Source organism: Sceloporus occidentalis, unplaced genomic scaffold, assembly GCF_023333645.1.
Source record: "Sceloporus occidentalis isolate IW3139 unplaced genomic scaffold, rSceOcc1.0.p SCAF_2, whole genome shotgun sequence".
NCBI classification, from domain to species: domain Eukaryota; kingdom Metazoa; phylum Chordata; class Lepidosauria; order Squamata; family Phrynosomatidae; genus Sceloporus; species Sceloporus occidentalis.
In genome coordinates this window covers 190900349-190917609 of record NW_028316982.1, presented here as the reverse complement: position 1 = coordinate 190917609, position 17261 = coordinate 190900349, and the positions used below count along the sequence as shown (strand labels likewise).

At 38.3% G+C, this 17261-nt stretch overlaps 1 protein-coding gene across 9 annotated transcripts in view; it reads left to right on the top strand.

Moving 5' to 3' along the window:
- LOC149319486 (dystrophin-like) overlaps window positions 1-17261 on the top strand; it is a 1434671-nt gene that overhangs the window by 1191885 nt on the left and 225525 nt on the right. For all 9 annotated transcript variants that reach the window (XM_089511816.1, XM_089511819.1, XM_089511811.1 and 6 more), the window contains 2 exons: window positions 7217-7337; window positions 8131-8399. In XM_089511816.1, coding sequence (XP_089367942.1) covers window positions 7217-7337; window positions 8131-8399 — 390 coding nt within the window. The remainder of the gene's footprint in view (window positions 1-7216; window positions 7338-8130; window positions 8400-17261) is intronic.

Sequence of the window (17261 nt, the reverse complement as noted above, 5' to 3'; positions counted from 1 at the left end):
AGTTACAAAGTCTTATTTCTGACTCTTTAAAAGCCTTGAACATGTTTCAATTTTCTGTCACACCTACAGAGACTCATGGATCCTGGTCACAATATCTGCTTCTCTTAACTATCAAAGTTATCCACCATTTAGACATTGTAGAAAGCTTCTTCCCCCATGCTGTAGTAGTTTTATAACAGAGTATAAGACCTCACTGGTTACAGGCACTTTGGTTCCCTGTGGAACAAAAAGAACAAAATATAATCTTCAAATTTAGGTCATCTTGTCTATTCTTCAAATGTCTCTTGAGGAGAAAGGGCAGAAACCAAGGCCTGCTTTAAGGTTACCTTTGACAAGTTCTTTATTTGTACTTTTCTGAGTTTTTGTCTCTCCCTAAAAACAGATCTTGTATTGCCCTTTATTAAAGATTCCCTTTATTGCTGCACAATAATAGTGCTAAAGTGGTCATCTTCTGGATGCATTTTAGTACAATTTTAGGTTGTGCTTCCCAAAGAGAGCTTTATTGATTGTTATGTTGGGGGTCATTTGTAGATGGGAGACTGTGTCAAGTATATTTATTCTTGAAATTTGTATTATGGTTTGCTAGGATGTATTGATTTAACTTTCTCAGTAATCATATAAGGTGGGCTGAAAGAAAGTCGTTTCCCATGTTTCCCACTGCACTTCATGGCCAAATGGAAATATCAGTTTTGACTTCCTTTATGTACTCCTAATTTTCCAATTTTAAATAGTTGTGCAGTTTGTGCACAATAAGAATAATATTTTGCTTCAGAATGCTTTTAGTCCATTTGCATTTGCTAGCAATTCTCTGTATAGATTAACAAGATACAAAATAATCATTTTCTCTACAGCTTTGAAGTGAAACTTTACCTCTATGTGGATGTGAACTAGTTGTTACTGAGGTGATTATGATTACCCACCAAAATTATGTTATTATTTATAGACTGTCCAATAGCCAATAGTCATCAATGACACTGGTTCTCTTTAGAAACAGACAGTTTTCTGGGAGGTTCACAGTCAAATTTTAAACTATTAAAATTGAAAATATAAGTATCTATTCCTCAGTTTTAGACATGCATGTCAACCAGTTGTGTGATTTTCCCCACTGTTTTCTTTTTTGAAATGCCCCCAAATTAACCATAGAAACTATCAAAGTTTCATTCCAAGGATATATTTAAGTTGCCCTACTTTCTTTTCTTTTTGAAAACACTAAACAGTCTTAAATCGGGTAGATTTTAAATAAGGAAATACTAAAAGAGAACATGATTCAAATCTGTTTTACTAATTCCTCCTTAAAATTATCAGGTGACTATCTGCCTGCTCCGAAACGAAAACGATGGTTTTGTCATTAATGCAAAGCTTCCTCTTTTGTTAATATGTCATCATTTACTTACACATGTCTTCTTTTTTAGTTGAAGGCACCCGTGAGAGTCCTCAAGATGCTAGTGAAGGTGGTTTGAGATAAGCTAATCAATGTATGCATTATTAAAATAGTAGGCAATATGCCATTATAGCTCAGGTGTTAATGACAAATAGAAGGGCTTAAATAAAGTAGTTTACTTGTTCTTTTGTCAGGTCATATATTATGTGTGTTCGATTTCCTGTGCAGACTCCACAAAGTGTAGAAGAAGTTCAGGAATTCAATAAATTTAGCCTGAAATCATTGGTTGTAAATGAGACATACATTTGGGCTAATTCTACTGTCAATGAGAGTCAGCATTCTTTTGTTATAAATTTGTCAGGGATCTATGATTATATATTCTTTTTTTATTCTTATAAAAAGTCATTTGTTGGCCCTCCAGGGCATCAGTATCAACTATTACAGCTGGATTAATACACAAATCTGAAAATGGTTTCTAGTATGTGAAAAAAAAAAGAACTACATATTTTTAGTACAATAGCTGCACTGAAAAACGGATTTAACAGTCTTTTAAGCTATCATCCCATTTCTAGGGTGGTATTTTAGGGTGAAGAATGATAAGGATGAGCAGCTTTAAAGGTTGCTGCAATCTGCCTATAGGTTGACTATTAGGGGAAACATCTACAAAAACAAACCCACAGAAACACACATGACACAGATGGGGACACGGGTACTAAGCCTTGCCGCAGACCAAGATGTCAACTCTGTCCACACATTTATCCAGGAAATATCATCATGAGACCTAATGACATCACCCACAATATTAGGGGGACCTTCACATCCTTATCCTCCAATGTGATTTATACCATACTATGGCCCATTACAGACCGCCCAAAAGGGGCGGTCTCGAGCCGCTGCCGGTTGCAGCGTGGAGGAGGCACAGCAGCCAAACCGCACGATTCCCCTGCGCTGCAAAGAAGGAGCATGAAAATCACGCTCCTTCCGGCAACCCAGAAGAGACACCGCAAGTGCCAAAGCGCGCACTCGCGGCATCACTTCTGCCATGCAACGTGCGGATGCAGAGCACCCGTTACGTCAAAATGGCGGCGCCATTTGTTACGGACTCTGTCCATAACAGGGTAAGGGGCGTCTAGAAGAGACACCCCTTTTTCTAACTGGGACGTCCTGAGGACGTCCAAAATGGCAGTCTGTAACCCGCCAAAGTCATCAATGCCCATCAGCACTCTACATCGAGCAGTCCCTGCACCAGAGGATAAATGGACATAAATCAGGCATTAGGAATGGGAATACACAAAAGCCCATGGCAGAACATTTCCATCTCTCTGGGCAATCCATCTCAGACCTCAGAACAGTGGTCCTTGAACAAAAAGAACTACAAAGGTAGATTGGAAGGAGAAACAGCAGAACTGGAATTCATCCATAAACTACAGTCCCTCAAGTATAGATTGAACAGAGATAATGGTTTCCTGGCTCACTACACACATTTCAGAACTATCTGACCCCATCCTCATGGGAGCATCCTGCACTCATCTGTTCTCCCCACCTGTAGGTTAGTTTCCAATGCCAAACTGGTCTTGCCTCTTCATTTCCATACACACTGGCCAGTTCCCAATGTCTTTCTTCACTAACAACCATTGTTAAAACTCGACTTGCTACTGCATTTCCATACACAAAGCATTGACATTCCCACATACCAATTGCGTATATATGTCTGTCCCTGGTTTCCACTCCACTAGATGCATCTGAGGAAGTAGACTAAAATCTACAAAAGCTCATGTTGCCAACTTCTTTCTTTCGGTTAGTCCCAAAGGTGCTACAAGATCTCTCTACATTTGCAAAAACAGTTTAGCAGAGGAAAAACATATAGCACGTGTAACATATTTTTAATAGAGGAGACTAAACAACTTCTGATAAAATTATATGTCTCGGTACAAGAACAGGAAGCACAGAGTTTCTATTTTAAAATAAGGAATTTGGCATATGACTTTCATTGTAAAAGGAGGTAATAGGCAAAAGCTTCTACAGCAGGTTTTGACAGATTCAGGTTCTTAGGCCATTTCCATGTAATAGCTTAGCACAGTCTGTTTCACATAGCACTCATAATGAAAGTGTGGAGAAAGGATCTACACTCTTCTTTAGTGTTTGGGACATAAATATCTTATTTTAGCTATACATCAACTGTATACATACTTTCCTATTTTAAGCTTTTATGATTTCAGGAAGCAATGGATGCAAAGAGGGAGAAAAAAGATTCCACCTTAATATTAGGAGGAACTTCCTACAGTAGAAGCTGTTTGACAGTGGAAAACACTCCCTCAGAGTGTGGTGGAGTCTCCTTATTTGGAAGTTTTTAAACAAAGGCTAGGTAACTATCTGTTGGAGTTGCTTTCATTATGAGTTCCTGCCTGGCAGCAGGTTGGGCTGGATGACCCCTGTGTCTCTTCCAACTCTATAATTCTCATTTGTCTTCCTAGTAAATGCATAACACATTGTGCTTCAGAGAAACAGAATTTCCAGGGGGCAGGGGAGAAATGTTAATGTGTTATATGAAGAACAGTATACATGTGAGAAGTATTAGTAGTATTCTAGCCTATAAGATAAGATTCAGAGTTGCTGTAAAGATAAAAGAGTCAAGACAGGGCAGACATCCATCTGTTGTTAATTGCAATTGAAGTAGACTGACTGAAAGTAATGGAACTTACATAAGAGATAACTGGCCAGTCTCTCTCTCTCTTTTCATTGTTTATTCTACTTCAGACTAACATTGGATTTAAGACAACTTGAGATATATTCTTTCTTTAAACATTGTCCTAACAGCAACATTCAATACTGGCTGTAACAGACAGAGCTCTAAATCATGTTGTGCTCCATTCACTTCCATAGATATTAATGGAAAAGCCCTGCATAATCCAGAAAATTGTGGCCTATGAATTTCCTATGGATTAAGCCTAATAGGTGTTTTTATATTGAAACCTGCAACCTATTGGTTTTTTCTAATTAAGATTTTGTTAAGATGTTACTGGTGTTAATTAAAATAGAAAGAGGATGGACTTATAACCACCCCCTTTCCTCACCTTTACTACCTGATGTAGGAAAAAGAAAAGCACAGTAGGCTATAAGAAAAGAGTGTCAAAGTTATAATAAGAGATAATTGGGAACCCAGTTATTGCAGAATGCTTGGCATTACTGTGTAGTAGTATTACACTATGTTGTAGATTGAAAAGGGGGGAGTGAGGGCCTATGTTCTGCTCCTTCTTAGGAGATTATCACATTACCTTTGCTCCCAGCATAGATGTGAAATGTAACTTTAAGAAGGCGGATCTTATCACATTTCCCCATCGCCAGGCATCAGGCAGCCCATTTGCAACTCAGGCTTCTGCCGTAGCTTTTCAAGATCAGGAAAACCCTGTTCATGAAAAGATGTGAGAGAAGCACAGAAAAGCCTGGGTTGCAAATGGGCTGCCTGCTGCCCAGCAACAGGGAAGTGCAATAAGATCCACCTTCTTAAAGTTACATCCTACATCTATGCCGGGAGCAAAGGTAATACGATCATCTCCTTAGACTAGCAGCATGTTATCTTTGCCTGCCCATTCAACATGATCACAGGCTAACATTTCCTATACAATCAGGGCAATGTATAGTGAGCAGTCCAAGACATTGCTTACTGGGTAAAAGGGATCTATGGAAACACCAAGAACCGGTGGGTTTCAGCTCATGAACAACAATGATTAGAGATTTTGGAAAGAGGACAGTGATTGAGTTGGTGGCAGCTTAATATAAGCACAAGCTGTAGGGGAAGAAAGAGGGGAAGCTGTATGAAGAGTTGGAGACAGCTAAAGCATAAAGGTCCATGAGTCCATCATAACTAAGGATAGAAGGTGAAACAATGAGAAAAGCAAACAGTAGCCAGTTTGGAAGTGGCAATTACACAGTACCTCAGAAAAAGGTCCAGTTCAAAAACCTATATTGGTCTTTTGCATTTTTATGACTATTCATACAGTCCGATTATAAAGGTCTTTCCTGGGCACCAGTTCATTCCATGCATTTAAGGAAGAAGACCAAGTCTTTGAAAGCTTATGATATAACTTCTGTTCCGTAGTTAGTCTCAGGGTGCTACAAGAACCCTTGGCAGGATGATATTCTAGACTAATATGGCTATGTCTCTGAATTCTAGATTGGTGTTGTACAGAAATAGCATTGGTCTAGCTACCAGACAAACCATTTCTTTAAATCCAGATGCAAGCATGATTACCCTTCTTTGGGAAATGTCAGATGATTAAGTTTTGTGATCTAGAGTTGCTTGCCAAAAGCCTACAATTACTAGTAATATGGAACCAGGCTGAGAATATATTTTAATTTTCTGGTGTTCGCACATGTACAGACCAACATGGTTAGAGATGTAATGCAGCAAACCAAAGACAAGAATGAATTTTACTGTAACCAAAAAGAAGGCAATTAGATTATTAAAGAGGCAGAGCTTACCCAACCAAAGACACATTAGTAGGAGATCACATTATTCAGTTCATACAGTTGTTTCTGGCATATCAATCAATTTGCATCCATCCCCTCCCACTACACACATACATATCTGATATCTTCCTGACTTTCATTTCCCCATGGAGTCAGGCTCCACTTCTCTTCTTTCTCATACTTGGCAAGCATCATGTGGGTGAAGAGATCATGTCAGCAATTGCACTCTGATTTTCTCTCATTGAAGATACATAGCAGAGGAAATACCATTGGTAATGGAACAGAGAAGTCTATGCTCTGTCCTTTTCAATGGAAAATGAAGGAGCATGCAGATACAGTCCATTGGACTAAATCCATTTGCTACACCCAACAAGAGAAGACCCATTGAATAAATAGGATTTACATGAGTGATAATTTAGCAACTGATTTAGTGGATGTGCTCTTCATGGCACTAGTATTTGGATTTAAGCTGGTATGTTCTCTCTTTCACTTTTCTTTCATCCCCTGCCATTAAAAAACAGAAAGTTTTTAAATATATTGTTTTGTGATTAACATTCTTGTTTGTAATTCTACTAAGTTCTTTTGAACTTGACGTTATTGTTTGGGTCATTACACAAGTCTGCTTGCTAACTGTAGTAAAAGGTTATTGTGGTACTACTGCATTGTAGGAAAAGAGGTAGATAGCATTAGAGATTGATGAACTCAATCAAGGAAGCCTCAGCCTTGGAGTCTGAAAGATCTGAGCTAGGCTGTTGAAGAAAGGGTGGCTTGGGAGGTCTCTCATTCATAGGGTCACCGTAAATCAAAGTTAACTTGACAGCAGTTGACAACAAAAACTGCTCTAGGTTTCATGCCAAAGTTGTCAGCAGCAACAAAGTCATGGTTATGCATCACTGTGGAGTTCCTATTCTGTTCTATGAAATGGCTTGCCCCTTGGGCAGCATTAGCTGTGCTAGCACTGTTCAATGTACTGCCAGATAAACCTCTTGTACCTTTCAGCAAGGGTTCAGAGCTTTATGAAATCTAATATTAGTCACAGAAGGAGTCTAATCAATGTAACAACAAACAGCTTAATCAGAACAGCATTTTGTGCAGAGTTTATATTTTCTGGTCTCATTTTTTTAAAATATATATATATATATATATTGGTATTCTGGATCATCCCTCTTTAATTATCCTTCCTTTTGTTTTTTACCAAGGGGAAGATATACTCACTTAGTAGAAGAAACCTGCCTGTTTCACCTGTCTGTGTGTCACTCAGTCAGTCAGTTATTGACCCATTTGTATATAGGAAACAATATACAAAAAGGTAACAAAAGGAACAACTAGCATGCCAATTGACATTTGCATTGTTTTATTTCTCAGGCCTTTAAGAGGGAATTGAAAGCTAAAGAACCTGTTATCTCAAGTGCACTTGAGACAGTGCGAATATTCCTAACAGAGCAGCCTCTGGAAGGACTAGAAAAACTCTATCAGGAGCCTAGAGGTAATTGAATGTACTGCTGTAATAACATATTGATAGAGGGATAAACAATGACTAAAAGATCCATAAATTCTTATTGTCAGCATTGTACACATTTACAAACTAAATCTCACTTAGATGTGGACTGGAGCGGGGGAGATGTACAAGACATAAGCACTGAGTAATCCATTTACATATTTATGAGCACAACCTGAAAAGGAGAAAAACAATTCTGTGCAAATTTACCATGCTTTTAGACCAATTTATTCCTAATCAGTTTCAGAATTCTTCATTTCTTGGGGCACTATATATTATTCCAGAAGATAGGGGGACCCTAAAAGCAAATCAGCTTGTTAATTTTCCAATTTAGAATTGGTTTATACTTTGCATTCATACTCCCACTGACTTTTCCCTGTAGCTGAATTCACTGCTACTCAAAGTCTTTGTCCATGTAGGTTACCAATCCATGATGTTTCCAGGAAAATAGACATAATAACATGGAAGAACTATGATACACTTCCCTGGCATAATAGGGGGGAGCCCTGCCAGGGTTCCACATCGGTTAGCTTGAGAAGCATTGGCAGTATGATATAATTTTAACAGCACATGAAAAATTGGATGACAGATAACATGACAATGAAAATTGGAAAAGATACAGAAAACAGGAATGACAATGCCATTCTTTTATTTTTGCTCTGTAGGAATTAATACTATAGGTATTTTGAGATTTGTATTCTCATGAAAGATACCTGGTAGCCGTAAAACATTGTTTTCATTGTCTGTGCAAGTGCAAACACATACTGTTTTTCACTTTTAGAACTGCCTTCTGCAGAAAGAGCCCAGAATGTGACTCGACTTCTACGAAGACAAGCAGATGAGGTCAAAACCGAATGGGATAAACTGAATGTACAGTCTTCTGACTGGCAAAAAAAGATAGATGAAGCACTTGAAAGACTCCAAGAGCTTCAAGAGGCAATGGATGAGTTGGACTTGAAGTTGCGTCAGGCTGAAGCTATCAAGGGGTCTTGGCAGCCAGTGGGGGATTTGCTGATTGACTCTCTCCAAGATCACTTAGAAAAACTCAAGGTAAATATATGCTTCCATTCATCAGCACTGCTGAAAAAGATACACTTTCCATTGCTCTACTCCTCTTTCTGTGCTAAATGAAGAAGATTCACATGGATTTTTTTTAATCTGCTAAATGCAAAAATGTTTTATGCATTGCAAAATGGGGAATTATAAAATTCTTGAGAACTCCTAAAATGTAAGTAAACTGGAAAATAAAGACTGGAAAGTTAATCAGAAAAACTGGCAATACATCATTATCTTTAACATAACCATTGATATGCCATAATTTTCAGAAATGAGATTAATGTTGTAGAATCTAAACATTCACATATAGAAATCAAACTAGCCTCGATCCACTTTTTCAAGTGAAGAAATAGATTCCCCCCCTTTTTTTTTTACTTAGAAGAACTGAATCTTTTTTCCCTCAGAAGACAAGATTTAAAATGGGAGCTCTGAGTAGAATAATTATTGGTTTAAAGTCACTTCTTTGATTGCCGGACCCTGTTTTCTTGGAACCTGTACCATTTGTTAGTCTTTGCTAGAACATCTTCATGTTATAGATATTGCTATGCCAACATTTAACACTACCAAGAATAGCTTTTAAGTGACTTATAGTTATTACATTTCCAGAGTAGAATGCTACCATGGAAAAATTGTTCATAACAACCTACATTTTGACCCAGATGTTTCAATTTATTTTCAAGAAAGATATTGAAGTCAGAAAGTGGCACTGTTGACTGGTGTTGCTAATAGAGATTACACTCTGAAACTTCCCATAGTTCTTTTAAACAAATATATTTCAAAGCATAGTTCAGTGCTCAATAGGGCAGAAACTGTCTTATTCTCTTGGGCAAAAAGCCCTCAGAAAATTGATGTGATCAGGCCAAGTCTCTTTTGGACAGCCCGACTCAGGCCAAATCTCTCAAGATGGTAACAGTGAAATCAGGACTGATGACAGTTTCCAGTAGGTGCTACCAGCCAGAATTGTCCTCCCTATTGCAGGTGTAGTGAAATGGTGTTTCAGCAGAGCATTCAAGTCTTGTGTGAGCTCACAAAATCAGGAATATAACTGTTTTCATTTCTCCGGAAGAGAAGTGTCTCTCTCAACTTGCTTGAATTTGTATCCATGGACTTTTGAAAGGTCAAAGAAATGGGGTTCTTTTGGGATTTCAACTTCTGAATCCAAAGTTGAGTTCAGATTATCCAACTAGGTGAAAAGATAAAAGAGGTTCTCTTTTGGTTGGAGCAGGTTATATCTCATTATTCCTTGGGTTTTACTTGCATGTTGCAAGCACCAGGAATTGGAACCTTGTCAGAACCCATGCTAAATATAGTTGGACTATGAACATGTTCAGATTATGATATATTTATATTAGCATTAGAACAAACTATGCTTCTGCTTAGAGAGCCAGCCTGCAGTAGAGGTTTGAGTATTGGTCTACATCTCTGGGAGACCATAGTTCTTTCACTTACTGTTCCGCTATGGTAACTCGCTGGATGACTTTGGGCAAGTTGCACTCTCAGCAGGGACGTAGCCAAGGGGGGGAGGGTTCTTGGGGTCTGGACCCCCCTTCCATTAGAAAAATGAATGGTGTGTGTTGCTGCGCCCCTGCACTCAAGCCCCATTATAATAGTGGCACTTAGTCTGGACCCCCCTCTTCCTAAAATCCTAGCTACATCCCTGCTCTCAGCTTCAGAATGAGGCAAAGGTAACCCTCCTCCAAACAATTTTTGCCAAGAACACATTATGATAGGTTAGCCATAAGTCTTAAACAACTTCAAGGTACACAACAACAAATACTTCTGGTTGCTTCCTGGTAAAACTGATTCTCAGGGAAAATAATATTTGTTCCACCAAGTGGGAACTTAATGTAATAAGAAATTGCAGTTGTTCATAGAAAGAGCATCTAATGTAGCAAAACATTTTCCTTTTCTTTGATACTATGCCTGTTTCTTTGGAATTCCTCATACAGTCTTCCAGATAAAACACTTTTGTCAATATGCAGTTTTCTTTATTAAACCATTTCTATATTAAAGGTTGCTTGTTGCACATAATGTTTTGCTGCTATTTACTAAATATGTAAGATCTAGTGTTGTCAGGTGGTCTTGTTTTCAAAATTAGTGCCACAAAATGTAGCTCTTGTACCTCTAATAGTTATGATGTTGTAGCATTATTTAAGAGTTAAATGCATTCTTTTATATACATATGCAGCCATGACCCCCAATTCTACAGAAATATATATGCAGATGTGTACACAGCATACAACAGTAATTATCATGGTTTACTTAATCTTATATTTTAATAATGAAAGCCAGTGCAATGTAGAGGTTTGAGCATTGGGCTACATCTATGAAGAACAGGGATCAGTTCCCCACTCAGCCATGGAAACCACTGGGAGACCTTGAGCAAATCACACTTTCTCAGCCTCAGAGAAAGACAAAGGCAATCTCCCCCCCGCCCCGCGACCAAACAAATCTTGCAAAAACAAACAAAAACAAAGCTCCACAATGGGTTTGCTTTGGGTTGCCGTAGATTGGTAACCACTTGAAGGTACACAACAACAACAACAAATTCTAACAATAGAATTCCTTGAGGAAAATAACAGAACCAATAGACATTTTAATGCATTAGTTTAAAATATCAGGTTGTTTTATTTTGAATTTACCTGTGGCATGAAAAAGAGATTAGAAAAAACATTTTATTTCAAATTAAAATGTAAAACATAATCTTGAATTCCTTAGTTGTATGAAATAGCTGTATGAGAATTTAATTTGAACTCCATCCATGCATCAGTCTCGCTTAAGCATTCCTCCTTATCCTCAGATGTTTCTTAATCAGAACAGTTTAAAAAGCTGAAACATTAAACATTATAAGTATTAAACTTACTGAAAGACCATATACAAATCTTAAAAACAGCACCACACAGCATTAAGAGATCCGCACATCAGTTTTTAAAAGCCTCGTGGCTTATTTGCGGATGACCTGGTTATTTTGCTGGAACATCCTCTGGAGAATATAGAAAAATTAATTACTGTTCTTCAGGAATATGGAACATATGCAGGTTAAAGTTAACCTGGACAGAACATCAATACTAACTGAAAATATCACCAAATTGAAAGAGGAAAGATTAACAGAAGAATCAGGATATAAGGTGGGGGGGGAGCTGTCTTGGCATAAACATGACAAAAAGAACTGTGGATTTGTTTGGAAACAATTACAATATATTATTGAAGGAAATTAAAATAGATTTAGAAAAGTGGTCAAAGCAGCAACTTTCATTAATGTGAAGAATATCAGTGATAGAGGTAAATATTCTGCCAAGATTAATGTATATTTTTCAGAATTTGCCTATCATTGTCAATGACAAGTGCTTCAACATCTGTTGAAAAGACTTAACCATTTTTTGTGGAAAGGGAACATGCCAAGAATAAAACGGTCAGCGTTAGCAGAACCTAAAGAAAAAGGGATGTTCTCTCCCAAACATTAAATTATACTATTATACATGCTGTTCAGTTTGGTTGGAAGACCGGATCTTATTAAGAAATGATAAATTATTAAGTTTGGAGGAGCACAATATAAGAATCAGTTGGCATGCCTTTTTGTGGTATGATAAATGTAAGGTTAACAAAAACTTTGATAATCACTGCCTTAGAAGAGCCTAATTAAAAGTATGGATAAAAATTAGGGGGGAAATCTATAGGGGAATCCCAATGGGGGTATCTCCTGAGGAGGCCTTTTTTTCCCCTAGAAGTAAAGGTGCAAAATAACCTTGGATTAAGTATAAAGATGTTATAACAAAAAATAAAAATAAGAATCTTGAGATTAAAACTGAAGAACAATTGGCTCAAGAAGGATTAAACACCAATTGTCCCCCCCCCACTTGCAGTTAGTAGAAAGATTTAAGATAGATCAAAGATCAAAAATTTTTGAATGCTCATAAAGTGATTTGCATAAAATTATTATGGTGAGAGGAAACAACATATAGCAAAGTTCCAGTGCTGGTCAGACCCCGATCGGTGTAGTACTGTGGTGATCAGCTTTTTGCCACTCCTTTTGCAGACAGCTTTTTCTGGCTGCATACACTCTCCACGCAACTTCTTGTCACTCTGGAGGCATGTCCCACCCCCAGAGTGGCTGGAAGCTGCACTTTCCTGCTCATCTGTTTCAGGCCAAAGAGAGCAAGGATGGGTCCATCTTGGCCTCCCTAGGAAGGGACTTCCAAAGTCTGAGAACAGTAACCAAGAAGGCCCTCTCCGTTGTCCTCCCAAGCAATCATGGGAAGGTGATGAGACATAGACAAGTGCCGTCCAGATGATCATAGGGCTCATAGTGCATACAGAAGCATGAAAAATATAAAGGGCAAGAAAGTGGTGAGCACAAAATAATAAATAGTGTAGAAAAAATCAGAGAACTGAGAGCTCCCCTGGAGAATTCAGTCTAATGCCTGCTCTGATTCATAGTCATCCAGTTTCTGCTTAAATATTTCCATGAAGGAGAAGCCCTGGTAGCACAGTGGTTAAATGCCTGTACTGTAGTCACTCACTCACAAATCATAAGGTTGCGAGTTCAATACCAGCCCAGGGGCTCAAGCTCGACTCAGGCTTGCATCCTCCCAAGGTTGCTAAAATGAATGCCCAGATTGTTGGGGGCACTTTGTAAACCAATTAAGGAGTGCTTAAGTGCACTGATAAGTGGTATAGAAATGCACTTGTTATTGCTATTGCTATTCTGTTGCCGAATTGTTCACACTGTAAGAAAGTCTTTCTTAACATTTAGCCAAAATATACTTTTGGAGCAGTAAAGAACAATTCTGTTCCATGTTTTGCATGGTAGACTTTCAGATAGGGCAGGGGTTCCCAACCTGTAGTCCAATGAGCCCTTAGGGCTCCACATGCACTTCTCAGGTGCTCTGCAGCTGCTCCACAAAAGTGAAAGAAATAAAAATTGAATGAAATCAAAGAATAAGAACATATTCTTATATATAACTCCTAAACACCATTAACTTGTAAGACATAAGGTAGGCCTCTTAGGGGCTCCATCATAGAAATAAGGGTTCTGCGACTCAAAAAGGTAGGGAAATAACACCAACATATGTCCCTTTCATTTTCTTTTCTCCAGCTTAATCATAGCCAGCTTACTTCTACATTTCCTGAATAACTTGGTATCCAGACTCCGCACCATTGTTGTTGCTCTTCTGTATGCCAAACCTGTCAATGTTCTTCTTCATATGGGGTGTCTTAACAATACTCCAATTGCAGTCTGAATAATCAGAAGAGAGCAGAACTGCTACTTCCCATGGATTGGACACTCTTACAACACTCCTACAACATTTAGGTCTGTCCACATGTAATGCTACTAAACCAAATGTCTTTTGAGATTATTGCATGGGAAAGCAGGTATGGGTTACATGCGGTTTGTATCCATCTCCAATGGATCTTATTGCACTGCTCTGTGCCTGGGCAGTAGGCAGCCCATAGGCAAGGTGGGCTTCTCTGGCAGCTTTTCAAGAATGTTATTTTCCCATTCTTGAAAAGCTGCTGGAGAAGCCCAGGTTGCCTAAGGGCTGCTTACTGCCCAGGCACAGGACAATGTGGTATGATCCAACAGAAATGGATACAAACCACATGTATCCCATACCTGTTTTTCCGTGGGATAATCTCCTTAGACTCTCTCTCTCTCTCTCTCTCTCTCTCTCTCTCAGAGAGAGAGAGAGAGAGAGAGAGAGAGAGATACACACACTTGTCCTTCCACATCTGCGGCTTTGATGTTTGCAGATTTGATTATTCACGGATTTTATTAATATGTTATCTCTAGGAATATCCAGGTTTTCCAGTGCAACTCTGTGGCCAACTTTAACCAAAGGTCACACTGAAGGACCTAGAAATTCCTAGACAGAACACTCCACTAGGCATTTGTAGCTCCTCCAGTGCAATTCCATAGTCAATATCAGGCAAATGTTGACCACAGAGTTGCACTGGGGGTCCTAGAGATTCCTAGAAAGATGTTCTCTCTGGTAAAAACAAAATGTGTTTGTTATTTGTGCTTTTTCCACATTCACAGGCGTCCTGTGCCCCTAACCACAGTGAATGTGGAAGGATGAGTATATACATACATATATACACCTAAATTCAAGACTTTACATTTGCCATTAAATTCCATCTTGTTTCAGCTCGGTATCCTATCTTATCTTCTGTGGTGTTGACTATCCCAGTTGTATTTTGCAATTATTATTTTATCAACTTATTTTGTATACTGGCCAGCGATCAAATAAATCTTACTACTATCCCACTTTGCTTTGTTTGATCTGCAGGTTTGATAAACTAATTCTTTTCATCAGGGATGGCCTTTTAAGCAGGATTTATAACATTGGGCCCGTACAGACAGGCCAAAATAAAGCTGCTTCGGGTCACTTTGGAGGTATGCTGTTTAAATGACACACACATCTTAAGAGGCCAGAAGCCACACCAAAGCCATGCTCCAGTCCTAAGGACTGGGCCCCAGCTTTGGCACAGCTTCTCGTTTCTTACGATGTGTGTGTCATTAAAACAGCATACCTCCAAAGTGACCCGAAACAGCTTTATTTTGGCCTGTCTGTACAGGCCCATTGTTTTAAAAAAGCACAGGACCTAGGACAGATATTGTGTAAACCTGCTTAAGACCTTCCTCTAATACATTGGGAATCATTACTTTCACTTATTAACAGTAATGAATCTATCTAGTTAAGAGGATCATCCAGCGTACCTTACCAATTGGACAATAAAGACACATGGGGAATGTTGTGAAATGGTTTGCTAGTATCAAAATACACAGCACCTCCACAGCATTTCCATGGTCTGCCAAACTAGTAACACTGTCAGAAATGAAAAGGAGGAAAGTTTGATCTGACATGATTTACTCATCATAAACCAATGTTGAATCCTAATAAGGGATGCATTATTTTTAAAATGTGTATAGATTGATTACTTAATAATTTGTTCTAGAATTTTCCTTCGTATTGATGGCAGGTTGACTAGGCAGCACTTTGGAGAATTTATCTGTTGCCCCTTCTTGATTATACTGAAAACTGTTGCCCATATCCAGTATTCACCTGTTATCAGGGAATTCTTTGAAGCAGTGTCCACAAGCTGCTTCATCATCTAGCAGCCCTGAACTTATTTAAACTAGATATAGCATCTCTAACAATGTCTTTAGCTATTATGGGTTGCATGTTTCTTCTTTTACCATTTGTTCCACATGCCCCAGATAGAATTGTGTAATAGTTATATAGCTGAGTAGTTCTATCATTATCTTCATTATTTTAAGCCTATAATATTTCAGTTTGGGGGATCTCTTGAACTCTTTTCCTATTACTCATGATTAAATCTAGGACAGCAGACCCTCTTGGCTTTTTTTGTCTTCATACTTTCCAAGAAATGAAGTTTCCAGCACACAAGTCAAAACTTTACTGAATGTCCAATACTTGAGTTAGATTTCCAGAAGATGTTAGGACAATTGAAACACCCCATTTATTACTATGGCTTATTTATGTAAAAGTGTTCTCATCTGTTCTAGGAAATATGTTCTTCCATTTGACAGGATGGTTGATAATACACTGCCACAACAATATCATTTTATCTCCTTCTCTGTTTACCAGATGTTTTAAACTAGATTTCCATTTTCAGAATCACTGATTTCTATACTGTTCCATATATTCTTTACATATAGCCTTTCCCTTCCTAATGGGTCCCAAAGAATAAATGGAGTATAGAAAGCTATTTAAACCACAGGGAAACTTGCAGCAAATTCATCATAATTCATCCCTATTCTCTAAAATGAAGTGGGATAGGCAAAATGTATCTTGTGGGCTGCATGTAACTCTCAGTGCCATTTTTATGAGCCTTGAACTACTTCTGCATCTTACCAAGTTCTTAGTTTATTTTTTTGCAAAAGAAAAAGTCATTTTTCATTCCTACAAGAAACAATTCTTCAATAAAATGGGCCTTGAAGCCCTCCCAAGAGTCCCAAGCCCACCAAAATGAAATTTGTGGTGGGCCTTCATAAGGTTGGGTTTTTATGATTTTTGCATATTATCAGGATTGGTGTCCACAATGTCTCTAAAGAAAGAAAATGAATACTTTAAAATGGCCAGCTTCTACCCAAAAGGTTCCAAATCAAAGAGTGTCTCTAGGAGAATTTTTACTTAGCTCAATTAATTAATAGGTTGTGCTACAAGCAACTCTTACAGGAAAGTTTCCCAACTGTATACTGAGAGAAAAAACATCAAAAGAATATTGCAAAGGCAGAATTCTCTGAATGAAGTATTTCTTTATTAAGGGGGAAAATCACACAACAATCCATGTTCACTCACACATACATACCAAGATTAAGGAAATCAGGAGTTCGCTTGGAATAGTTGGCGGCTGAACAGTAATACTTACACAAGATGAGTTTTGTCTCCAGATCCAGTTGTGAAGGAATGGCATGGGATACAGCCATTCATGTGAATAGAGGGGGGAACATACCTACTGGGACCAGTTAGAGTGTTCCTGTGCCTTCTAACTAACCCACTAACAAAGGATTTGGGGGATTTTTTATAGCAAAATCTAGCCTGAAAGCAAAAGTATTTGTCCTACAACCAAGTAAATTACATCTACATTGTAAAGGATTGCTTGGTCTGGCAATGTGCAGGTTGAGAATGAAGTTGTAAATCATCCTTATTGAACTTTTCCAGCAAAACATCCTACTTCAACTGCCTATCTTCCTGACTTCAGAGGTGTTAAAGTTTCTCATTTGCAACTCCCAAACTGTTCTGTTTGATGTGCATATGGGGTAGTGTGGACATGACCACTTGCCTCAGAGATTATGGCTGCCCAAATACAATGTCCGTTTGGAACCATAGG